This window comes from Idiotropiscis lumnitzeri, chromosome 20 (genome assembly GCF_059441095.1).
Source record: "Idiotropiscis lumnitzeri isolate Australia: NSW breed Sydney's pygmy pipehorse chromosome 20, RoL_Ilum_1.0, whole genome shotgun sequence".
Taxonomy (NCBI): Eukaryota; Metazoa; Chordata; class Actinopteri; order Syngnathiformes; family Syngnathidae; genus Idiotropiscis; species Idiotropiscis lumnitzeri.
The window spans coordinates 6560862-6585773 of record NC_142410.1 but is presented as its reverse complement, the minus strand read 5'-3'; the positions used below and the strand labels follow the sequence as shown (position 1 = coordinate 6585773).

The following is a 24912-nucleotide window of genomic DNA, read 5'->3' as shown; positions in this document are numbered from 1 at the left end:
TATTCAGTTTATTATCTAACCATACACGTTCACATTGCGATTTATATTGCTATAAAGTGACAGCAGGATGCGACTGTATGATTAGCACGTGTATAATCAGGTATTATAATATAGTATTTAAATTATGCCATACAATTATGCATATTAAGTTTCGTATACTACGTATTACGTGTATTACAGTTCATTTTTAATGACTGGCAAGAAAATATCATGGTCTACACTACACAAAAAATGTCGAAATTTTACTGTAGTATAATTTAATTTTGCTAGTGCTTACCACGTATCAAGATGCAACATATTCATTCTATTTATCAATCTGCACTGGATATAAAAAAAAAAAAGTCTACACACCCTTGTTCAAATGCCACTTTCTTGTGATATTGGGCAAAAATTATTGTTTCCCCCCCAAACACACTTCCATATCCACCAATTCATGGGACTAATTCGTAAAATCAATCCGATATTTCAGCAATATTATAAACGCAAACACGAAGCAGGAATGCATCGTTTTCTAAATTGCAGTGTTATACTGCCCCCACGTGGCATAAACCAATACTGAATGTCCGCTTGGATGACAATGTCATTATATATTATTTATAAATAAATTATATATATATATATATATATATATTTACATTATTTATAAATAAATAAATAAAAATATATATATATTATTCATATATATATATATATATATATATATACAAATTATTTATAAATATATATATATATATATATATATATATATATATATAAAGAATTAATTGACAGTTATGATGATATTTCCCCAATGACGAGCCATGGCTTAGAGATTGATTAATCACTGCATTCAAGCCCCCGGAGCGGCTGGATCATTAAGGAAAATCGAGGAGGGATCCAATATTAAATATAAATCATAACGTTTTATTAACCGGTTGAACATCACAAAATGGAATGTGAACACAAATGTACATAAGTGCATGATATCACAATAAGCATTAAAACTACAGCGTGTTGCATCAAAAACATTGGCATTCATATAGATGTTCACATCTTCATATTACAGTCGAATCAAATATTGAAAATATACTTATTGTGGTATAGCTCTGACGTTATTAAGTACAAATACTATGCATTACTCTCCAATTCTGGAGCCTCAAAACAAATACTGCAAGTGTTGAGGCGAGCATTTACAGCACTGGAGCGAGTTAAGGTTTTGTTCATTTTTATTTGTCTCTCTTTTCAGATGACCAATAACCTGGGGAAAAAAGGAAAACAAATATTTATGAGTTGCTGTGTGATAATGAGGCAAATTGTATTAAAAAAAAATATGTCAGTGATTCTTAAATCCTATGCTTTGGCAAGTTAGTCTGGCAGCATCATTGAACATGCCGTGAGGAATTACCAGGTTTCATTTAATTGATCTAAAATGAATTCATGTGACAGCGACATGGTGACAGGCAGAACAATTAAATGTTTTTCCACTAGAAGGCAGAAGATACAATTAATCTCTGTATCGTTCTTAAAATGGTGTGTCATTTTTCTCATTGCCAAATGCATGCCTAGGCTCAAAAAAGTTGGGAAACACTGACATATAAGGCTTTGAAAATGGAAAGCATTGAGAGAAAAATAATGCATTTCCATTTTCTACACATGCCATTTGAAAAGCTCCACCTCCTCCAACACACCTGGGTCAGGAGGAGGACAGCAGAGCCCCTGCTCAGAGTTTAGCGGATTTAGAGGAGGCTATACCCATCAGCTTGGAGACGTTGTTTTCGGAGGTCAACCATGATCCGCCGTCCGCCACCAGGATGGCTCCGGTCACGTAGGACGAGGCCCGACTGGCTAAGAAAAGTGTGCAGTGGGCCATTTCAGTTTTGTTGCCTGATCGCTGCAAAGGAATGGACTGGAACAGACCAGCGGCCTCCCCTTTCAGACCACCTTCAAGATAAAGATCCAAATAAATAGGTTTCGCAGCACTGTTGTTTTTAGTGAAGGCACAATTGGTTTTATTTTAAGGTTGTATTACGTTCTTATTCTCAACAAATAATGCAAATTTCTTTACCCAGTCTACGGAAGCCCTCTGTGCCTGAAATGGGACCGGGGGCCAAAGCATTCACTCTCACCCCACTGGGTCCCCACTCCACAGCCAAATGCCTGGTCATGGCATCTAGGAATAGGAGAAAAAAGTTGGAAGAGGGTTCACATTTTTAAAGCATTCAATTCAAAATAAATCTCACCATTTGCAGCCTTAGCGGATCCAGCATGCACCTGGAGCGCTTGTCCCTTGTATCCAAGTGTTGCAGAGATGTTGACAATATTGCCTCCGTGATCCTGAAAATAAAAACAATTAAGACACAAAGTAATTGCGCTTTTTCTTAGATGCAATTTGCAGTTTGTTCCCTTGTATATAAAATTGACCCTGCCGTTCCAATACTTTTGGAGGGGACTGTAAATTAGGCTTATGCTGAAATAATAATACTAATTTTCAAGTTTTAGTAAAGAATTCTGTTAACGCATGGGCCTCACTTTTCAAGCACTGAACTTATCTTTACACCATATAAATAAATAAATTATCCATACATCTAAAATTGAATTCCAAATCACCCTCGTCGAGTGAATTAATATTCTAATATGTAACTCCTTACTGCCCTCTTGTGGTGACTGTTGTACCTTGAACCACTTCTCATACACAACTTTGCTGGTGTTGAACGTTCCCATGGTGTCTATCTCCATAACCACCTTGAAGGCGTTGAAGGAAAGAGCAGAGGCAGGACACAGGAAATTTCCGGCAGCATCTGTCAGAAGACGGCAAATCTTATTTTGTGTTACATCAGCGAAGCGCTGGTGACCTCGCACCAATGAGGTGTTTCCAGCCACACAATCTTGGGCTGGGAACGAAAGAGACCTTGGCATGAAAAGATTAGATGAAAAGTTGATGATTAAGCCAATTTTTTTCACGCTTGATCTTCGTTCCAGGTCCACCTGCATGTGTTTAACTTTGTGCACGATCTTTGTGTACTGAACAGAAAATAGGAGTAAATAAATATACCTACGTTTAATATTTTAACTAAATAATTAGTTAAATGTAAACTAAAAAAAAGTAAAATTTAAAATGTATTTAACATTATTAAAATTACTGGTATTGAAAAACAGGTTGATTAATTTAAATAAATTAAATAATATTTTTTTTGTTAAGTTGGGTCACGGTTTTTGGTAAAAAAAAAAAAAAAAGAAAAAAAGAAGAAAAAAAGTCAAATTCAAAGTCAAACTTTAGAACTAACCATCCAATCAATTATAAACAACATAAAAAATGACAACCAATTATGATTTTGATATTTATCATTGTACCATAGTTTTTCCCCCCTCTTCTACAAATTGACTTGGCCGAGCCGTCACTTTCAAAACTCAAATATAGCCCTGTCCACTCCTGCTGTAATGTGTGAAGACATAAAAAAATATAAAATAATAAAATAATGTTTCTTGTCTTACTGTTAACTAGAATATCTATGCGGCCCATTTCTTTGAGGGTCTCATCCACAGCCGCTGAAATGCTCTCAGGCTGCCTCACATCCAAGCACAACGGGAGGCAGCGTCGACCTGAAACGGCAGAGAGCTTCTTCGCCGCCTGCAGGAGACATTACACCATAATCACCCAAGAGTGACATTGAGGCAAAGGTAATCACAAGAAAATAAAAACCTCAGTGAGCTTGTCTTTGTTCCTGCTGGCGATCACCGTGTCACAGCCATGCCTGGAAGAAGAGGAAAAACATGCAGGGATTTGCACTAGATCAGTAACACACTTCCATTGTATTGTCACATGTTTTCAGTTATTCAAAATCCAAACATGATTAGAAAAGTTCATTTATTTCAGTATTTTTCCAGATTCCATAGAAGCTAAATTGTCTACTAATTCTCTCACCTCATGAAGATTTCTGCAATCCGCAGTCCAATTCCTGATCCACCACCTGTGATAAATCCTACTTGATCTCTGAAAATACAAAGACTTGAAAGTCACTTCATGTCATAATCACCACATCAAGCTTCTATTATTTATAAATGTTGACATTCTAAACCATAAACAGCCAATTACAGTCCAATACAGTGCTTGTTGAATGCTCACTTAAGTAAGTCAGGACTGTAGATGTGAGTGTATGAAGTCAGGCAGTCGTCGGAAGCAATGTCTTCAGGTAGAAGATCACAAACTCGCTGTGGTTCTGCCATCCTAGTCAAGAAATATGTTCAGGGCTTTAATCATGCATGCATGTACTGTTAAACCCAGTATTAATCCAGTATCTCTCACAATTGCGTTTGGAATATTGCACATTTTTTGCCAAGTCACAATTACATTGACAGTCAAGGTCTCTTAAAACAAATTGAAATTATATACAAGTATTCCTGCATTACCTAATTCAGAAAATAACAGCTTTGGAATAGTTGTTTAATGGTATTTCCTAATTTCACCACTTCAGGATAGTGTTGCTGTCTTGTTATGATTACAGCACATTACAGTCACACAGAATATTATTTTGCTCTTTCCAATGAACATAAACAACATTTAGAAGCAAATTTTGTGTTAGCATCTACCGCAGTGCTATATAATTGAAGTCATACAGCTAACGTTAGCCTGTGTTTTCGTTACCTGTCGAAGAACAAACTGGACAAAAAAGTCGAAAATAACTTTGAAATAATCAATTTCCAAAAAAACAGTCAATTTTAGTCTGCCAGTTCGGCTTTTGTACGCGTCCCTTACTTAGTTACGAAGTTGGAACAGTTGTTTGTACCTTGGACGCTAGTTTCCAGACTGCTGCTTGCGGGGCATTCTGGGAAGTGAAGTTTTCCAGGGACATATTTCAAATATTGTTGATTGGTTTAAAATGTATTTATCGGCGGTTTTTTGTAATTATATGATTGAGTAAAGTGTGATTAACGATGTTTGAACTATTTTATATGTATGTATTACATGTTTTATTTTACTATACACTTGGTTAACAAATCTGATTTATATAAAAAAAAAAACAAGCATGGATGATTTGTCACAACAACGAGTTATTTCATAATGCCGTGATATGAAGGAAGATTTACAGTGTTGGTTCAGTCAGCTTGGCTACAAAATCCTCTATAATGTAATAGGAAACTTAAAATTATTGGTAGATTTATTAATGACCGCCAGATGTTACTAAATATGGAGCCTAACCCTGAAAATAATTAAATCCACCACCCTGGGCACTTTAGTTCACGAGGCACTTGTTTGATAGATTGGATTTTTTAAAGTAATCTTGCTTAGAGGCATTATATCAGAATAAATCCATGAGAAAATAAAATATGTTTACTGAAATCAGTTGAGACTGTGCCCTACTGCTAATAGTGAAAAATTTAATTGATGCCATTTGAGATAGCGTTTGCGTCATAAAACTAATTTCTAACTCAAGACACAAATGTAGTCCATTGTAGCTACCGGACCGAGGCAGCAGAACAGATGTGCTACAACTCTACTGCTCCAAGAACAGGTCTTGAGTTATGTCCGTGTGTCTGTTGATTTAGTGCTGGCAGGTCAGCCTTGCAGGAATTGCTGGACTGTTGTCCTTCGTCCTCCTTCAGTCCCACCAGCCTGCTGCTGATCTCCCATAGCCTGCGAGCAGCCTCCTCATCCATGGCCTGGGGAGCTGGCTCCTTTTCTGTCAACACGTCGTAGTAGCGTCCCGTCACTCCCTCCAGCTCTTCGGCCACGGCCAGGTAGGTGCTGGGCTGGGCCCCCAGCTCGGGGTTCTTCACCAACAAGGAGAAAAGGGGACCTGGGGAGCAAGCACAAGGGTGGCAGAAATATTGGAGACTGTTCAAATTGTTTGTTTAGGAACAGGTCATTTGAATTGTAAATGGTTACACAAACATGGAGGGGACAGAAAAAAAAAACATGGGCTGTGCTGCCTTGTTTTACTAAAAATAGTGGACTAAAGTGTATTTATTTATTGTGAATCATTTTACATTCATACTTCTCATTAATATATTACAAATGAAATAAAAAGGAGTAAAATAAACATACTTTAACATTTTCCCCAAAAATCATTGATTAAAATGTATTTACCATTTTATTTTGATTCACTTGGTATTCATTTAACTCGTTAAATAATGACCTAATTAATATATTGTGAATAATAAAATTTAAAAGATATATAATAAAACAATTATACAAAGTTTAGGATTTTCTTTAAAATTAGTTGAGCAACATCTAAGTGTATTTTTAAAATTGGTAAAAATTCATTCTTTAAATAATTTATTGTACATACAAAAAAAATCATTAAATAAGCAATTAAAAATAAATACAGTTACATTCTTTTACCATAAATAACAACTCATTTCAATCAGAGATTGCTTTATGTGCCCCTAAATGTATTGTTGACACTGATTTAAAATGTCCTTCCTTTATTTTCCAAGCATGTTAGCTTTTTTGAGCTGGTTGTCATTTTTCCATTTTTATATTTCATTCATGTTGTTATTTATAAACCTAAAATTACTGATAATCCCAAAATTATTTTTTTAAATGATGTCTAAAACTTTCCAAATGTAAGATGCTTTTCCATTTCCTCAAATTCTGCTGTACTCACTGAGCACAGTGGTGGAGAATTGGGACTGGTGCAGACCAGTGTGCCTGCCAAGCTCAGTGGAAACGACGCCGGGGTGCACAGCATTCACTGTCACTCCTGTGCCTGTCACACACAAAAACAAACATTGATGACCCCCCCTCATAAAAAAAATATATATATATTATTTCCAGTTTTTCCTGGCATCTTTGCCTTCCTGAACCACCTTGCTTGCCTCAAAGTTGCTTTTAATTGCATGCTTACTTCCATCCTTCATTTAATGGAACCTACTTTTCTGTAGAAAGCTTTAAAAAAAAAAAAAAAAAGAAAAAAAAATCAAATTAAGATGTCGTCCCTCGCACACATGCCACTTGACTTGCCTTGCAAACGCTTGGCCAGCTCTCTGGTGAAGAGAACATTGGCAAGCTTGCTCTGACAGTACGCTTGCTTGGTATCAAACTTTTTTCTCTCCCAGTTCAGGTCCTCAAAGTCCATCTTCCCAACAAGGTGGGCGAGCGAGGCCAAGTTTATCACTCTGCTGGGGGCGGATTCTTTTAACCGATCCAGCAGAAGATTGGTCAGTAAGAAGTGGCCTGGAGGCAGACAGAAGAAAATGTTGGTCATTTCTTATGGGGAATCAAATAGAATGAAAGTTGTTAAAATGGTGTCATTTACAACCATCTATGTTTTTTCTATTTTTAATTTAACATAAAGATAATTCGGCCCACTATGCCATCCCATTCATTCAAACGGTGCATGTACCCAAATGGTTAACTCCAAATTGCATGTCAAAGCCATCCTCCGTTTTCCAGGCAGGACACCTCATGACCCCCGCGTTGTTTATTAGCACATCCACACGCTGCTCTTCTGTAAGGTAATATAATTTTCAAGAAATTATTTGTTATACCAACAGCACAAAACTGAAGCAAAAATAAGATTATGTATTTTATTTATTTATTTTTTTAATGATCTCACTTTCTTTGATCCTGTCGGCAAACTCCCGTATGGATTTCATGGAGGCCAAGTCAAGCTGGCAGGCGTAAACGTGAGGATTTAAGGTGCTGCCCCGGATTTCTTTTGCGGCCGCCTCGCATTTCTGCATGTCCCGACATCCCATAATGATCCGACCCCCTGACCGTGAAGAAAAGTGAGGGAAAGCAATATTACATACAGTAAACACTCGACAATAAGAGTGAGGGGATTGTATGATTTTTGTGGCCTGTCTTGGTCCCTAATCTCTAAAATGATCATGTTTCCTCACCTCTCTGGGCCAGTTCCCGTGCTGTCTCTTTGCCGATCCCCGTGTTGGCCCCAGTTATAATCACAGTCTTCCCATTTAGCTTGGCTTTGCTAGGACATCGACCCCCGGTCATGTGGTTCCTGCGAAAAGAATCAAATCAAGATTTCAAGTAAATTATTTTGCTACAACATCTGGCTCACAGTTTGATATGAAGGGTTCGAATCTCAGCTCTGGACTTCCTGACTTCATGTGAGTTGACATACTCTCTGAGGATTCTCCAGGTACTTCACCTTTCCTCTCACATTCCAGAAAAGCGCATGTTACATTGATCACAGACTAGAATTTATAATACTGGTTTTTCTAGGATATAATCCAAGAATGCATGACCCAAAACATATCTACATTAAATTCATGTACAGTAATAAAAATTCAATCAAGTTTAAATTTCTTTCGACGAGAATGTGTTAGAGTTGGTTTGACAGACGGAAAGTAAATACTTCATTCGGAAAACAAAGAGCAGAGGAAATCAGCACAACTATCACAAATATGGACGGGAAAATATAACGTGCAGTACATTATATTTTGTTCAACAGAGCTCATTCAAGAGCTACTCACTTCAGTAAGACAGCGCATCCAATAACAGTACCAAAGACAGAAACTGGCAACACATACTTGCTCATTGCGCATAAACAAATGGTAAATAAAACGTTCTGAGCTGTTTTCCCAGCCGATAAAGCAAAACAAACTGCACAAGGTTATTGGCGAAGACTGAAAGTTTTTTCATCATGAGTCGCCAAGGGCTGTTTCAGCCATGGCACCAGAAGAAGAAGATTGGCGATAGCCTATGACGTCATAGCGTAGCTTGGTATTGTGGGAATTGTAGTCTGGTTCCGGGAACGCACTTATAAAGAGGAAATACACATCGTTATTATTATTATGATTATTTATGAAATTATTTGGAGGCTGAGGCCTTCACATATGTTATTCTACACCAGCATTTTGCATGATTCAGATTCCAAGGTGGTATCATGTATAAAAAAATTCAAGAGGTTTAAAAATACATCGTTATTATATTTTTTATGATGTAAGGAGTTTGCAATCTAATAGCTGCTGCTAATTAGAGCCGATTAGTATCAGATGTAACTTGGCTATAAGAGCTCGTGCTCTATCGTTATCACAACTGTAACTGAAATGATGGCGCCTGTCTGGCTTGCGGCGCTTGTTGCGCACGCAGACTTACTGGACAGCATAAACATTTTATTTTTTGTTTAAAAAGTGAATAAATATTTTTTTAAAACAATGTTTGTGACCCTAAATGAATGAGGCCTTTGTTTTCCAGCCGCTGCTACACAAGATGAATCCAATGCCGTTTTAAAAAGGGAATTGTGTCAGGTCAGAAGATTGCTTATCAAACAACTTTTTGTGTCAAGACTGTTTGTGCATATACTTTTTAATTTGTTGCAGATGTATCTTCCAATGACGTTTCCCTCGATGAAGCTTTTGAACTTCTCCAGGCATTTAATTCTGTGTTGAAGCTACGAAGTAAAGGTCAGGAAAATTAGGTGATATTTTACAATAGCAAAAAAGGTTAGTGTGTGCGTACACTACAGTAATTAACTAAATTTAATATTACTACCTACCTATGTCTAGATACACAGAATTCGACCTTTTGCCCTCTCGCGCAGGCATATTTTGATAGTTATGCCTGGTGGTGATGGATGGCCGAGTGGTCTAAGGCGCCGCGTTCAGAACCCAGTCTCCCCAGGAGGCCTGGGTTCGAATCTCGAATTTCCCCATTGTGGGACTAATAAAGGGAATATTATTATTATTATTAAACAAAGACATCACAGTGGTTGGAAATATCTATTTAATTTCTGAATGGCTATTCTATGAATTCCAAGTGGCAGCGACGCGAGTCAGGACCGGGCGAGCCGCGACGTGAGTTGTATTAAAAAAATCTACTACACATAAACATTGCCATTTCTAAGTTTAATAAGAAATTTAAAAAAATGGTGTGGAAACAATGGTCTGTGTGCATGACTTGGCTAAACAAATGGTAAGATTAAAAAAAGAAAGGTGACACTTCCTAAAAAAGAAAAAAAATCTAAATCCTCTCAAATCCAATTTAGAGATTCCACTTTTTTTTTTTTTTTTTTTACTTCCATTGCTCTCACAAAGTTCTGAGTGTGGAGTCCCTTGTTTCCCAAACAATGTGGGAGGTCAATCAGTGGTGGTGCGCCGGTACCAGAAACGTGCCCTGAAGTCATCACTGCAAGTCATGAAACCAGGATTAGTGGGCGAGTGGACGATGCAACGGACGATGTTGTTGTGCCCCAGAGATAGCAGGTTTTTCCTTTCCGCTGTACGTGAATCCCAGCAGCACAGGCTGATGGTGCGCTCATCAGGAAGAAGAACGTAGTCCTCCGTGTGGTTAAACACGCCCTGCGTACGATGCATCTGACGGCCGCTCAGACCAGCGCCTGCAACAGCAAACACATTTGAGATGTGTCCCTTTAATAAGACCCTAACAAATTTACTATGGAGGTAAGAAAAAAACCAAAAGTGAAGCATCATCGTCACCTGTATATTTCACCAACATTCGGCCTGTCGATATTTCCCACAGTTTGACCACTGAATCTTTCCCACTGGAAAGGATGTACTTGGAGTTCTTGGTAAAGATGGCTGAGCAGACCTCGGCTCCATCGTGAGCTTTGTCAAAGGTGGTCACGCAGCGATTGGAGACGCCATCCCACAGTTTGATGCTGCCATCCTTGCTGCAGCTGACGTAGCTGTTGGCTGAAGGGTTGTAACTAACGCCGCTAATTGTGTCCGTGTGCTGGTCCGCGGGGTTGCAGGACACGAAACACTGAAAGGTATTGACATCATAAAGACGCAGCGTAGGGTGCTGTGTTCCAACGAGAAGGAAATCTCCAGATGGATGGAAAGAGATGGAACGTAGCATTTCTGCTTCCTAAATTGGGGAAAAAAAAAATAATAAATTGGTTATGATGCATAGAAAAAAATAACATTCACCAACAAAAGTGGTGTGTATTTATTTTAACGGAGAGATAAAATCCTTGTGTACAATATCTGACCTGTACATATTTAAATGCTCGTTTTGCAGACGGTTTGGAGTAGTCAAAAAGTTTGAGGGTGTAATCCCGTGAGCCAGAGGCAAGGATCTGTTCAGTTGGATGGAAGGCCAGACAGGTGACTTCATCGACGTGATCATAAAGTGTGCGAATCACCGGGTGATTCTCCATGTTTTGCTGAGCTGTCTCATTCATCATAATCTGTTCAAAAAATAAGAATCATAATCATTTGGACTTTCTTAACACACATCAATTTGTGCTACTTGTCAATACCTCAATTGGCATTGCACTTTTGGCCAGCATACGCTCGGTGTCCAATATCTTGATCGAAGCATCAGCAGAGCCAGTGGCGATGAGCTGGCCATCTCGACTATATGTCGCAACGCGACATGGTCCCTTATGGGAAGTAACGTAGCATGTCTCATACTCAGATGCCTCTGGAGACATCGTCTGGACATCAGCATCAAATTCGAGATCAATTCCCACACCGGGTGCTACTGTGTCAGATCGCCCAATAGCATACTGCACAGCACTGTCATCGTTTTCCATACCTGTGAATTAAATGAGAAAACTGGGAATTGACTCCATGCATGGCACACATAGCTATTTATACTTATGACATATACACTTATTCCATACTTATGATAAAAAAACTTACCAATTTTTACCAGCTGCACAAGCTGTTCAGATGGTGACACCACGTTTTGAGGTTTAACTTCATTGACTAAACTGTTGGCGATGTTTGTGTATCCATCGTAGAGTAGCTGGCTTATGATGAGCTTGTAGAGATGCTGCCGATCTTTCAATGTTGGTTTGGGTCGATACATCTTTAGTCACAGACCAAGTCAAAGCCGAAAACGGAGCAAACTAAAGGCTAACTGAAACCACCGTCTGAAATTTGTTGAGCTGTTTAGTGTAGTTTTGCCGCTTGACCAAATCAAACGGAGCAATGCTTCCGACTTGCTAGCGTCACCTGCTAATCGAAATGGGCTAATTAACTGTTGGTGTAGTAAGTATTACTTACTTTCTACCTCAAGACAGAAGCAGTTATACGATTTCTTTCCCTAAATCATTTACGATATATCGTACATTTGAATTTGTGTTTTGCACGCAAGCGTGATAGATGACGCCGTAGTATTTTTCTTCTTCGGTGGCAATTTATGGCAGCCTAACGTAATACTGCCACCTACAGGAGCACCATGCTGTATACCATTCGATTTTAGTTTATTAATATCAAAAGATTTTTTTTTTACAATTCAATAACTTTTCCTGTGTCAATATAACAACAAACGAGAACAAAATCGAGCAATGAGGCATTCCAGTTCAATTACAACATAAAAAGATTAACCACAAACCGAAAAAGTAAGTAAATATGAAGACAAATTGTTGACAGACTTCAAATAACTTGGGAGTATGAGTCAAAAACCTTTTTACCTTTCTCGTTATCTACATTGACAGACTCATTGTAACAATCAATGTAAATAAATAAAAATAACTTAATAAAATATGGATTTAACTTTTAACAAATGGGGTTTGTGTATATGAAATTTCTCTCACAAAATAAAAAGGTAATGCAAATTGTTGCTTTGATTACAAAACAAGTTTCTACTTTAAAGTTTATACTGGTAGGAAATCATGGCAGAAAAGTTGAGTTTACATTTAGACACTAAGACATACAGTGAAAATATGTTAAACTTTAAACTTTGATTACTTTTATATAGTGTTTTTAATCTCTTAACTGTTTTAAGATATATATTACAGTATAACTAATGAAGACAATATAAAGGTAAATTATTAAAACAAACAGTTATAATAAATTCATTTAATGCATCATATTGTGAGAACACATTTTCCGTGCCTGATGTGGTGGAGACTTATCATAAAAATCACATTTTCACACACTTTTATTGAGAAATTGTCCATGATGATCAGGCCCATGCCACCTGAAGCATATTTTCCACAGTCAGCAGTTTTTCTCTGGGTTTTCCCATTAATTCACCCTTCTTCATCTCCACTCTGTCAATCTTTTCCCAATCTGAGAAGGTCACAGGCTTCACTCCTTTGGAAATGATAAAACAACGCGGAGTGAACAGAATTAATTAATAATGTCTTACATCTTTAATAAAAAAAAATCAATGCAGGTACCTCTTTCTTCAAGTAGAGTTCTAATACTTTGCGCCCCAGACTTAGCAGCAGACATGTCCAAGTTCCCTGAATCCATGTCTTCCATTAAGGATCTTGCAGTGTCAAAACTATTATTCATAGTGGTGGCAATCACACCAGTTGGGCCCGTCTTAAGCCACCCGCTACAATATAGACCTAAAAGAAAGGCACGTTGTTGATAAATGTTTACTCCCGGCAGATTTGAGTGCTGCTTTTAGTGGTTACCTGGAGCTTGTTGAACACGGCCCATTTGGTTCGGGACTACGGCTTTGCCAGAATCAAACGGCACCGAGGGGTCAATGAGGAGGCTTTTGTAGCCAATGCTGCTAATGACAAGGCCACAGGTCACATCTTCTACCTCGTCAGTGAGCACCGCACGAGCGGCGTCCCCTGAACCCTGGTTACATGCAGGCAGACGAGTCAAATACGTGTTAATTAAGCAATCAACGCGTCAAAATCTACCTCCAATTTGTTGACTGCCAGTCGGATGGCAGCTGCCGCTTTGCCATTGGAATCGGGAAGGATCAGGGCAGGGCTCCGGAAAAATCGAAGTCCCCAACTACGCGAGGCTTCGCTTCTTCTTTCCCGTTCCTCCTGCGCTGGAAGCTCGACGGCTGTCTTTAGCATCAACTCTGTGAGACGTTTTCTTGGTCTTGGTAAATCTGAAACAGCCAAGGCAGATGTGCTTAAACTGATGACCTGCATCAGACTGCAAGTTCAGCAACTTGCTCAAAGACACATCAACATAGTCACAAGGGCCGGGGGTTTGAATCCACCACCGACCACTTAACCATGTTTAAAATAGTACAGTCGAAATGCAATCAATTTCCATTGCACTAGCGTTTCTTTGAACCAAGAGCACCATCTAGAGGAGTAAAAAAAATATCACAAGTGCTTCATGAAGCTTAATTTTAGCACCACGAGCAAATAGGTCATACTACATAGGCATGACAAATGTCAAGCAAATACAAATCTAAAAAGTGTGATGTGCATTTGTAACAATGGTTCAAATGCAACGTATTTAGGCAATGTGTTAACTCGGTTGAGACGGGGAAGTGTGCAAGTCACACTAACAACTCTTCATTTCCTGTAGTGCTGTGCAAGTTATCACCTCAAACCCACACACCATCAGTCAGCCTTGTTGTTACTTCTCTGGCAAGGACCGATAACTGTGGGGAACAACTTTGCTTTCTAACGTAAACAAGATTTTATTTATTTATTTTTTACCGCAGAACATAACACTTGATTGTCGTTATCGCAAATGAGCCCTTGAAACTATTTAGATGATTTCTCACCTGCAAGGGCCTCAGGGACACCCTCAAAATCCGCTTGCAGCAGCTCAGGTCTGGTGCCAGGTAGCTTCACCATTTCTCGAAGCTCCTGAATTCATGACATTAAAATATGCTGTAAATTTAATCTGGCTTTTTATGTTTCTTTTTCTAGGACTATTGTTTTCATATTTCTATTTTCTGCCAGTCCGGATGTCCAGTTCCAGTACATAATGTCCGATCGCCAATCAGACACATTTTGAGACCTTAACTTTGGTTAATTGTTAAACAAAAAGAAATGTGTGTGCGTGTGTATGGTAACACTGAGTCCATTTTTTTGGTCTTTTAACTCCACTTGTTGAGGTGTTGTAGCCAAAGAAAAAGAAAAAAAAAAAAAAAAGTCTTTTTACTAACAGCTTGTTACGTATGCTGAAATCTTGCATAATGTCATCCAGGATATGTTAACAGTTCAAACTCCTGAACATTTAATGTGTTGCATTGATGCACGCACACCTTGATAGTGCACGCAACCTGCATGGGTCCTCTCCTCCCGACAATAAGCACCCTGCGGACCTTGCTCTCAATCAAAGCTTCGAGGGCGGGCTGAGTGATGTCAGTCTTCTGCATGAACGTGAAAACTGGATCAATATAACTTGAACTTTAATGTGAAGTTCATGTGCAGTAGATGGATAAGCGACTCATATATTTGTAGGACTGTCGACACCAACACACGTACCTTTAAAATATCAGTAGGTGACAATAATATTCGTGCTATGTCCAAAGCCACATTGCCCTGGCCCAGAATGACTGCCGTTTCACAACTCAGGTCGGGGCTCAGCTGGATGGGAGAACATAATGGTTTACAAACTGATACTCGCGGATTAAAAAGAAAAAAGGAGAAGGAAGAAGCTTCATGAGGAGACGTACCTCTCGACAGTTTGGCAGTCCATTGTACCAGCCCACAAAGTCTTTAGCGGAATACACACCAGCCAAGTCTTCTCCGGGTATCCCCATCCTCCGGTTTGCCTCGGCCCCATAGCTCTATTAGAACATGCACAACACATAAGAAAAAGCTCAAAGCTAGTTTTGAACATGAGCTTCTTACCAGTATTACGGCATGGTACGCTCGTTGCAGCTCTTGAACGCTCACATCCTTCCCGACGTTCACGTTTCCGTAGAAACTACAGCGTGCATGTTTGGCGGTTTGCGTGAACGTGTTGATGACGTTCTGAGGAGATTAAAAAAAAAAAAATGTTAGTGTTCCAGCAAAGCCTCTCAAGTTGCAAGGCTGAATCTCTTATTACAATTATTTTGACCAAATCCTGTCACAGACAAATAGGGCCAATAATCTGCTCTATATCGTTTCCTATACCTTCACTTCTGGATGATCGGGGGCAACACCAAATCTGACAAGGCCAAACGGAACAGGTAGTCGCTCGTAAATGTCCACCTCAACATCTTGGCGGGCCTGGAAGCAAAAGGAAACTTCTATGTGACCCGAAAGAGTATTAACTTCTACCTGGTATCAAGATTTTTTTTTATTTGCATGTTCATAAACAATTCAAATGCCCCACAGATATTCTTTTCAGCTTTTCAAATGACACTTAACACTAGATGATAGACAACGGCTACAATCAAAATTCAAGCCATCCGCCTTTGTCAAGAGACATGTCTGGTAAATTCACTATGAGAACGCTTGACTTGTTGACAACCGGAAGCACATGTGACATCATGTAAAAGTAAAACAAAAAAAAAAATGGTGTATGTAATGTATTTACCTTGATCAAGTGCTGTGCTGTGTAGAATCCTGCTGGTCCACTGCCAACAACACATACCTTTGGCCTGCATGAGGAAAATGCTGCCTCCCCTGCAGACAATACAAACAAATGCCAAGAAATGGACAGCAGCCGAGCTAGAGAGCGAAATATTGGATTATGCGCATTATTAGGATAAAAGTGACTCACCACGTCGATTTATCCAGCGACTCCTTCTCCACGTCCACAATGTTACGCCGCTAAATAACTTTTTAAAGTCAGGCATCTTGGATTCTTTTGTCTTGATATACACGATGATGTACTAAAATGTTCGAGGTAGGCAGCTCCTCAAAGCAGCCGCTCTCTGCTTTGGATAGACAGGCACCGAGAGCAAAAAAAAAAAAATACTTTTCTTGCTCGATTTCCCCCACCAGACTTGGTTACTGATGTAAATACAGCACAGTGTTGCAAAGTTTTAATGCAACACGTATTAACTTGGTCGCATTATGAAAGCAGCATCCAGACAGTTTACGCTTCGATTGTGTACCACCAAAAGCAGTCCGACGAAAATAAATAAAATGTAAGGACAAAGGTTCCCCCTTAATTTTAATCTAGGGCGAGTTCGCAAATTTAACTACAAGTTAACCAATTGAAATTAACAATTAGAATGGGAAATATTTACAGTAAAAGTGTTGAATACATATTTCTTAGTTTAAGTGAGATATAATACAATTTTACATGATTTAATATACAAATAAAAGCAAATTGCAAATTATACTTATTTATTATATATCATCTGTATAATATTAAACAGCCTTTTCAAAGATATTTTGTATATATTTTTCTTTCCTTTACACTGGCTGAGGCATACTGTAACACCGCCCAGATTCACAACTTTCTTTTCTTCATTTTTTAAAATAAACATTCATGATTAAAGTGTCATTGTGACATGTACTAGACTAGAGGATCTTTATCTCTCTCTCTCTTTTTTTAGTTTAATTTTGAAACGTCTCAGAAGAAATTTGAGGTTCAACAGCAGGATGTCAACATTTTTTTTATTATTATTTAAAGTGGTCTGTTGTTACACTTGTTCGAGTAGAATCAGAAAGTAATGCTTGCACTGGTGATTGTCGTTCTAAAATTTCACACATACCAGACATTTAACCAGGATGTGGTAGGCCAAACACGCTCAGGACTGCAGGGCGTGCTTCTTTGTGCAAGATGCAGGATGACCTATTGCTAACCTCAATTGCCTATTCATGAAGGCTGCCAAAATAACTTATGTATCTGAAGTCTACAGCATTTTCATATGGACAATGTTGCTCCCGGTCTTGCTGCCGCTGATGTATCCTGGTTGCTTTTGAACTTATCCTAGGTCTGTAGCGTTTTTTAAACTGCAGGATCAGAAAAAAAAATCCAATTGAAACATTATAATGCAAAAATCCAAACCACATAATCAAACTTACTTTGTATCTGTGTCTCATTATCACTGCTCCGGCTACCAGTGTGATGGTTAATACTGCGACGATTAAAACTATCAAGGTGTGATCCCAAGCATTACTGCATTGTTTGACATCTGTGAGGGGAAAAGTGTCGGATTTGTTTACTTCAATCAGCCAAGTAATTGTTTTCAAACAACTCTTTGTACCTCTGAAAATGAGAAGGGTCTCATTGCTGAGAAGGGTTTGCGTCGTGAAATCATCCAACGTGAAGAAGACCCATTTGCAGTAATACAAGCCAGTGTCTTGCAACCGCAGTGGAGAAACCTCGATCGTGAAGCCATGGCCTTTTATCGTGTGGCGGAACGGGGTTATGTGAATTCGGCCTTCGAATTCTGTAGCTGTTGTGTTCTTGGCTACCTGACCTCTACGCAAGGACAGGTACAGCACATTTCCTTGGCTGTGAAAATGTCTGTTCAGATAGACTCCCACGGGATTGGATGATGTGGTGGAGCATGTTATCTGAGAGGAGTCGAGACTTGCAACTGATGCGTGTGAAGGATCTACGAGGGAGAGATTCGTTTTGATTTATTAACTTAAAATCACATCGAGGTAACTTAAACTAATTAAAACTCTCTATCAAGTATTGGCACAAGAGCTCGATTAGCAAATTAATGTCAAATATTCATTGAGCTGCACAACGTGCCTCCCTGCGCTTAAGCTGACCCTGGAGCCGAGGCCACAAAGCTGCTCGACCTCCGTGTTTAATTCGTCGGAAACATTGACAGAAGGTGAGAAACATGACGAACCCCGTAAGAATGCCAGAAGTTGGCAGGAAATATTCTGCTAAACCACCAGCCAAACTGCACCCGCAGCATGCATTTAAAAAGCTGTTTGCCAAAATGAAATAAAAGCCTAATTAAAAAAAATGTTCAGTCTTGCAATGCTTTTATTGAACATAATTCGACTATGCCAAATAGAGCACACAATGAATGAAGAAGAACTGTGACAAATTACCATCATTTAATTTGGTCAGTGAAAACCTTAACAACCCTAAACACATTTTGCTTTTCCTCACCTGACCAGGTGTTCACTTCAGAGGGAAGACAGAACCATCCAAGCAAAAAGCTCCACCAGTGAACTTTCATCCTTGCGACAATTGCTGCTTGAAGGCTTGGATGCAGCAACTCGACAAGACGACACAACATATGAGGTTCACAAAGGAAATGCGTATCGCACACATTTCCGATATTTAGACGACTCAGCGCATATGCTGCAAATTTGTTCTTCACTTTGTTGAATTATTTCCAGTTAAAATATCAATGATCGTTAAAAAAAATAAATTGGCCAGATTATGAACCACGTATGGCTTAAATCTATGGAGCGACAATGACGTTAACGTTGTACAATGTAAAGTGTCTGATTTAAAAATGACGAAAAGCGGTCACATTTGTCAGCCTTATAAGTGCTCAACACATATTTTGATCTTGTAAAACAGAAATAGAATTAAAATATAATGTTGCATAGTGACCTTTGTAACACTGCTGCTGTATGTTTTCTGCAAAGACAAATTTACCGGACAAGTATGCGTCATTTAGGACAGATTTTGAATTGCAAAAGATCACTTCATTTGCTGTCCAATGTGCCAAAAGTTGTTTCAGTTGGGTTATTGCCTGGCAACAGCAAATAGACCACATTCTCTACCTCACTGCCACATTCCTTGCGTGCACTTTGTTTCCAAAGCGTATACGTTCGCCCTCCAGTGGACAAATGGAAGAACTGCATCTGCTGAGTCCAGCTCTTGACTTTATGAAAGTCCTTAATTTTTCCCAAATAAAAATTTGTAAGCGAAACCGAACGGAATTCCAAACAAACCTATGGTGTGTCTTATGTTTCTTCGTCCTCACCACTGCATGTGTGGTGGCTGTAAGGGGCTCTGACTCTGATCCCTGTACTGGGTGTGCAGTAACTTGCAGGTCGGTTGGGAATCCTGGCCCTGAAGCCAGTCTTGATAAAGGGTCTGCAGAGTCGGGTTGGTCTCGGGGAGAGTGACAGGCAGGCTGTTGTAGACCTCCTCCATCTGTTGCACTAGTTGTTTATCAACGCGGCCCGCCGTGTCATTCTCGGCTTGACCCCGGCCGCTCAAGCAACCTGAAGGGAACATAAAGGGAGAGTTTAATGACCTTTTGTTCCTTCCATTTTCTATTTGTAAATAAACATGAAAAAAAGTGACTCATTATTTTAATACAAAAAAAAAAGAGCCAGACTTAATTCTGTATCTTATTACTCAGGCATTAGGTGTCTCAGTGTTTCCTTTGTCTGTATTTCTGTTAACTCTTATTTTTTTGTGGTCCAACAAATTTAAGTATGGCGAGTGAGCGATACTGAGTGTCACCTCACAGATTCATTGGAAGCATGTCAAAAGTTATTTATGCTTATTTATTGAGTGTGACAGCACAATAAGCCATGGCGGGCGTGGACTCAAAAGACAGTTCCAAGAGCTGGACCTTTGATTATTTAAAAAAAATAAAAAATAAAAAATAAAGCAAGAAAGCAAAGAGTTGTTTTATCTTCATATATTAATTTCATTATATTTATTTCACATTGTCGAAAAAATGCATTTTTGCCAATATTCGTGTTTGGGACAGATTAATTGGATTGACATAATTTCTGATGGGAAATGCTGCTTCGGGTTTTGTACAACTTGATTAAAGTCAAACTTAACGGAACAAATTTATCCCAAAAATAATGTTCCACTGTATCTGTCTTTGTTCTTTGCTGGAGTGTTTCCACCCCATTTCAAAGTTTTCTCTTCAAATTGAACCAGACTCTTTAATTTTTTTTTTCCAATGTCGGTGGAGCATAACTGGCATTCGGTCACAGTTTCATTGTTACCTCCGGGACAGGACAGCACCTCCACCAGCTGGTAAGGCACTCTTCCCTTCCTCATGCGGTGCACCAAAGTCTGAATGTTCCTGAAACCGTAAACGGCCGCAAACTGCAGCAGCGTTTCGCCGTCTCGCTCGAGTGTCACCTCCTGAAAATCGCGGTTCCTACAAAACCAACCAAGTCACCTTTGTGCATTTGCGTGGAATGATGGAGTAGACCTCCAAACTTGTGGCGTTGCATCTCACCTGAGGGTCTTGTATGTGATCTCGTGGACATCCAGACCAAATAGCTCCTTAGCAGCATGCTTGAACACATGTTCCAGAAAGCCGTCGGAACCGCGCCCTTCGTGCCGAGTCAGGGCCACGTCTCCGCCTTCGCCGAGCCTGCGAGAGCAATTTTCAAAATGAGATTTTGTTTCGCTGATTATCCTCCACTCATTTTCTATAACGCTTGTTCTCATTATGGTGGTGGGTGAAGACTCAATTGCCTACGATTGTTTTTTTTCCACTCATCTATTTTGAAATTTTTTGACCCGATGAATTTAAGGGAGGTCCCTAGAGAAAGACTGCTGCCGCTCAGTAAAATTGAATTTTTTATTTATTTCAGGTAAAATTCACAGAGTGAAATTCATTGCATAGATTACAAAGATGTGTGGCCTATTTCATACATTAAAAATATTTTTACTCATTCGGTACCAGCTGAGTAAAAAAAAAAAATTTAAGAAAAATCAATCTTTGCCATCTTTAGCCGTCAATGGTAGTAAATGAGTTCATGGTGAGCTAAAACTCCAAATTGACCATCTCAAGAAATTAAAATATTACCTAAACAGCAATTAGATAGAAATGGGCCTTCAGGAAAGTATTTTGCTGTTTATTGAAACTTCACTTTTTGAACTGAACTATCGAATTCTAATTTATTGAGATGCACTTGTTGGGACAAAATCTACATTCAAATTTGGTCGAGTTCATATTTCTTTTCAAAAATCAAGCAAATTGGTCGGATCTCACGTTATGTGTTTTTTTTCTTCTTTTTTGACCAACAAAATGACGCAATATTAATGGCTCAACAACCAGGTAGTTTCTCTGGTTTCCTGAAAAGTGATGCGAGGATTCTGCCCACCCCCCCAAAAAACCAACTACTCACACATGGTCCAATGGAAACGAGTCCATATCTTCCAAAGAGACCTCCTTTTGTTGCATCAGGTAGTAAATTTCGCCTGGAACATGCATGACACAAAACATCTTGGCTGAAAATTTGGGACAATAAACAATCCATGTGTCAACATTCAACATGACCTCTGGAACAAAAACAATACTGTAACAGCAACCGGTATTTTATTTGGCTCCCGCTGGCCGCGTAAAAGATAAAAAAAGTATTGAACCTGAGGTGAGGACACAGTCCACGTCCCTGCTCTCCAGCAGACTGTTGTAAAACTCTTCTCGGACGGCCTCCAGTTTTTTGTCGAAGCAGGGCGCCACCACCATGTGGTACACTTTGTCCGCATTCAACTTCTGGTGGCACAAAGGAAAACAGAGGGAGCAGATTCCATCAAAACATTTTCGGTACTTTATTGTGTTCACCTTTGTGGGAGCAGTTTATGTACAGACTTGAACTTGAGCAATATTGTCATCATCATCATCATCATCATTATGATCGATACTTCCACTGCGCTCACTCACCTGCCGTTTGGAGAAGTAGTCTTTGACAAGGCATCCCATAATTTGCTGCGGAGATCTTGCTGTGCAGATGTGAGGTGTGACCAAACTCCCGAGGATACGCTCCGAATAGCGAATCCAACCTGTAGATGAGTACAAATGTGTGATTTCTTGTAACATAGTTATTAAGATTTTTTTTTTCTTACAGTCTAGTTTCATTGCGAGTGCATCTCTATTCCAGACCTTTCAAACTGACTGACCAAAAAAGTCTAAAGAATGAATGGATATCTGTCCGAATGTTCCAAAGATCTGACTGTCCCTGTTGCTGAAAAAGGGAGTGGTGGAAGACAAACTTTTTATCTGTCACCACCAGCCCTGCACTCTTATCTGTATTGCTAAAAAAGGCGCATCACAATTAAATTAAATATCATAAAAAAAAATTTCTATTAAAAATAATTCTGATAGTTTCCTCCATATTATTTATTTTGAGTAAGCCATAATTATCAAAAATTATTTAAAAAAATCAATCAATCAATATTTACCTCATGATATTCAAATTAATTTAGGTGCGCCTTAATATATGAGAGGCATAAAAACTCTGAGCTGGAGAGATGATGTAAAGCAAAATGAAATTCAGAATGTTGGCGGAGAGCATTTTTACCTGGGCAGGAGGAGGTGAACATGGGCAGGGCGTGGGAGTCATGATGCCTCCTGCGATACCTCTGAATAAACTCCTTCTGACTCTCTATGATGCTAAATCCTGCTGCCAGGGTGGTGTCAAACACAAACTGCACCCCTGCATGGACAAGAGAATAATTGAGAAATGATCTAAAACACGAACATCATTCAAAGTGACACATCTGAAATGATCTGTTCTCGATTGGCTCAAGTTCAGATGTGTGTCATGCAATCGCAAATAGAAAAAAAACAAAACAACTCCTCATCATATTTGGGTTATTCACGTATCAGTGTTTACTTCCGTGCTGTCAACGCTCAGTATTGACGTTTCTGTGGTAATTGACGTAATTTGGGCGTCTGCACACATGCATCGTTTCATGCACACATGCATCGTTTCATAAGGCTCATCGGTGTAAACACAAACGTATCAGACGTGTCACATGAAATTGAGTCGGAAAATCATTAATAATATTCAATATAAATACAGTCAAAGATATAATAAAGTGATACAGAACTGTTAGACTTTACCAAACTATTTAATTATAAAACAAATACATATTTTATTTATGCTATTTTTTTCTGTACTTGTTACTTAAATCAAGGTAAGTAACACAAAATATAGATATATTTTTTTAAATTAAATCTTTTCATCATACACATGATAGCTACATATCCAAATGTCCAATTGACAGCTCACCAAGGCTCTTGAGGAAACCGCAAAGTTTCCCGGCAGCTTCTACGACGTCCACGCCAAACTTGACGGCGAAAAAGGGCAACGATTGTGGGCACACCGACGCCACCAGAACCTTGTGCTTTGTCACGTCACACTTCTGCGAAAGAAAGAAATATTTCTTACCCAAAGTGCATCAAAAATAAAAGCAAAATCTTAACAAAGTGTGAAAAAATTGAGTGTACTTTGTTGAGAGCCAAAACCCGCTCCATCTCCTCCAAATTTTGTCGAGTTATCTTCAGGCTCTCCTCCTCAGACATGCAGCCATCGCAGGATAGACAAGCACTCAGCAACAACTGTGAGCCCGCATTCTCCTCATGGAACAAAGACAAAAATATTTTAGGGTGATCATCAACAACCAAGGGTGTTTCCAATATGACTACTTCGAATTAAGACTTTACCTGTCCATTGACTTGCTCTCCCTCCTGGTGTGGACTAACATCACCATCGCTCTGTTTCTTGTTGCACTGTGATGAGCGGTCAATCAAGATTCAAAATTAAATGACACAATCTTATGGACGCAGAAAAACAATCCAAGAGAAATCACCTGCTTGGTGCAGTTCTCACACTTTTCCTTGCGCCTCCCAATGCTGACCTTCGACATTTTGTTAATTAGTTATCTGTAAAGGGAGAGCGGTGCATTCAGACGGCAACACTTACCAAGAAATGCATCAGTCCCACTTAGAATGCTACCTGAATCATGCAAGTTTTATGATTTGTCACCATGTGACTTGTTTTTAACTTAATAATAATATTGCCTTTATTAGTCCCACAATGGGGAAATTCGAGATTCGAACCCAGGCCTCCTGGGGAGACTGGGTCCGGAACGCGGCGCCTTAGACCACTCGGCCATCCTGGCAGCCAACTTGACTCCACCCTTAACGTTCTATCGCAGCCTGCTTATCACAAACCCTCCAGAAGTACCCTAAAATGAACTTAACTTAGTTGTATACGCATTGCAAAGAAAGCATCAAAGCCAATATATATTATTAGATTTACAGGAGAAAGAAAAGCGAAAGGACATCCATACTGCAGTTTTAAGTCTCATATAATGCTTACATACAAGACAGACTCATCATTGTGTGTGTGTGCGTGTAATTGAAGAGAACGATTTGAGGAAAGGACGGTGGGATTTAAAAAAACTCACCTGGGTGTATCTTTGGCAAAGATCGTGTTCAGACTTAAAAGCACCAGAATACAACCAAGAGACGCATAGCACCATTGGACAAAGGCACCGCTACAGCAAGAGCACAGGAGGAGAGCTAAACCCACAAGCACTCTTAATCAATACTCCTACCGGCGCAAATCCCATATGACTGGTTATTTCATAATAATTCGTGTCTTTAAAGGAATCGCCGTTTCTCTGTCCGAAACTAAACATTTCTATGCACATCCGACTCCATTGTCGTACACGGTGGGGTGAACTGTACTGCGCAGCGCATGC

The 24912-nt window shown here is 39.2% G+C and overlaps 4 protein-coding genes across 15 annotated transcripts; all 4 read right to left on the bottom strand.

The window, feature by feature from the left end:
- Nucleotides 1–882: 882 nt before the first annotated feature.
- On the bottom strand, nucleotides 883–5575 carry decr2 (2,4-dienoyl CoA reductase 2, peroxisomal). 5 transcript variants are annotated; one of them, XM_088284192.1, is made up of 10 exons: nucleotides 5438–5575; nucleotides 4103–4204; nucleotides 3902–3970; nucleotides 3680–3731; nucleotides 3472–3607; nucleotides 2653–2777; nucleotides 2220–2313; nucleotides 2045–2149; nucleotides 1668–1920; nucleotides 883–1237 (listed from the first exon to the last, which is right to left on the bottom strand). In XM_088284192.1, the coding sequence occupies exons 2-9, from the start codon at nucleotides 4201–4203 to the stop codon at nucleotides 1700–1702; spliced, it is 903 nt and encodes a 300-aa protein (XP_088140318.1). In that variant the 5' UTR covers nucleotide 4204; nucleotides 5438–5575; the 3' UTR covers nucleotides 883–1237; nucleotides 1668–1699. The 5 variants fall into 5 exon arrangements, with proteins under 5 accessions (XP_088140318.1, XP_088140314.1, XP_088140315.1 ...); XM_088284188.1 differs by lacking the exon at nucleotides 5438–5575 and adding an exon at nucleotides 4622–4862; XM_088284189.1 differs by lacking the exon at nucleotides 5438–5575 and adding an exon at nucleotides 4622–4862 and having other exon boundaries at nucleotides 1732–1920.
- On the bottom strand, nucleotides 5334–8564 carry LOC148317332 (retinol dehydrogenase 13-like). Its single transcript, XM_088284187.1, has 7 exons — nucleotides 8416–8564; nucleotides 7822–7940; nucleotides 7536–7691; nucleotides 7323–7427; nucleotides 6941–7153; nucleotides 6585–6686; nucleotides 5334–5774 (listed from the first exon to the last, which is right to left on the bottom strand). Exons 1-7 carry the CDS (start codon nucleotides 8478–8480, stop codon nucleotides 5464–5466), a joined length of 1071 nt encoding a protein of 356 aa, XP_088140313.1. The 5' UTR covers nucleotides 8481–8564; the 3' UTR covers nucleotides 5334–5463.
- A 1210-nt stretch (nucleotides 8565–9774) lies between these two features.
- cstf1 (cleavage stimulation factor, 3' pre-RNA, subunit 1) lies at nucleotides 9775–12051 on the bottom strand. The gene is made up of 5 exons (XM_088284450.1): nucleotides 11551–12051; nucleotides 11166–11443; nucleotides 10896–11093; nucleotides 10381–10771; nucleotides 9775–10280 (listed from the first exon to the last, which is right to left on the bottom strand). Exons 1-5 carry the CDS (start codon nucleotides 11717–11719, stop codon nucleotides 10021–10023), a joined length of 1296 nt encoding a protein of 431 aa, XP_088140576.1. The 5' UTR covers nucleotides 11720–12051; the 3' UTR covers nucleotides 9775–10020.
- Nucleotides 12052–12778: 727 nt separating this feature from the next.
- narf (nuclear prelamin A recognition factor) lies at nucleotides 12779–24911 on the bottom strand. 8 transcript variants are annotated; one of them, XM_088284843.1, is made up of 17 exons: nucleotides 24616–24911; nucleotides 24016–24088; nucleotides 23870–23935; nucleotides 23654–23782; nucleotides 23436–23568; nucleotides 22722–22856; nucleotides 22085–22203; nucleotides 21787–21916; nucleotides 21549–21621; nucleotides 20651–20788; nucleotides 20412–20569; nucleotides 19424–19667; nucleotides 19221–19334; nucleotides 18595–18703; nucleotides 17726–18079; nucleotides 17544–17653; nucleotides 17116–17471 (listed from the first exon to the last, which is right to left on the bottom strand). In XM_088284843.1, exons 2-14 carry the CDS (start codon nucleotides 24070–24072, stop codon nucleotides 18661–18663), a joined length of 1539 nt encoding a protein of 512 aa, XP_088140969.1. In that variant the 5' UTR covers nucleotides 24073–24088; nucleotides 24616–24911; the 3' UTR covers nucleotides 17116–17471; nucleotides 17544–17653; nucleotides 17726–18079; nucleotides 18595–18660. The 8 variants fall into 8 exon arrangements, with proteins under 8 accessions (XP_088140973.1, XP_088140969.1, XP_088140972.1 ...); XM_088284846.1 differs by having other exon boundaries at nucleotides 23654–23779; XM_088284841.1 differs by lacking the exon at nucleotides 24616–24911 and adding an exon at nucleotides 24129–24314 and having other exon boundaries at nucleotides 24016–24063.
- Nucleotide 24912: the final 1 nt, after the last annotated feature.

Excerpts from the sequence above, each read along its gene's own strand:
- decr2 (XM_088284192.1), bottom strand. The coding sequence starts at position 4,203 with ATGGCAGAACCACAGCGAGTTTGTGATCTTCTACCTGAAGACATTGCT. Across the intron at positions 2,314-2,652 it reads TGTATGAGAAGTGGTTCAAG|GATCACGGAGGCAATATTGT; the intron begins GTACAACAGTCA and ends TTTTATTTTCAG. Across the intron at positions 2,150-2,219 it reads ATCCGCTAAGGCTGCAAATG|ATGCCATGACCAGGCATTTG; the intron begins GTGAGATTTATT and ends TCCTATTCCTAG.
- cstf1 (XM_088284450.1), bottom strand. The coding sequence starts at position 11,719 with ATGTATCGACCCAAACCAACATTGAAAGATCGGCAGCATCTCTACAAG. Across the intron at positions 11,444-11,550 it reads TGTGCAGCTGGTAAAAATTG|GTATGGAAAACGATGACAGT; the intron begins GTAAGTTTTTTT and ends TTTAATTCACAG. Across the intron at positions 11,094-11,165 it reads AAAGTGCAATGCCAATTGAG|ATTATGATGAATGAGACAGC; the intron begins GTATTGACAAGT and ends TTTTTTGAACAG.
- LOC148317332 (XM_088284187.1), bottom strand. The coding sequence starts at position 8,480 with ATGAGCAAGTATGTGTTGCCAGTTTCTGTCTTTGGTACTGTTATTGGA. Across the intron at positions 7,428-7,535 it reads TGCCGACAGGATCAAAGAAA|AAGAGCAGCGTGTGGATGTG; the intron begins GTGAGATCATTA and ends ATTACCTTACAG. Across the intron at positions 7,154-7,322 it reads ATTTGGAGTTAACCATTTGG|GCCACTTCTTACTGACCAAT; the intron begins GTACATGCACCG and ends GTCTGCCTCCAG.
- narf (XM_088284841.1), bottom strand. Across the intron at positions 23,783-23,869 it reads GAGAGCAAGTCAATGGACAG|GAGAATGCGGGCTCACAGTT; the intron begins GTAAAGTCTTAA and ends TTGTTCCATGAG. Across the intron at positions 21,622-21,786 it reads GGACTGTGTCCTCACCTCAG|GCGAAATTTACTACCTGATG; the intron begins GTTCAATACTTT and ends TGCATGTTCCAG.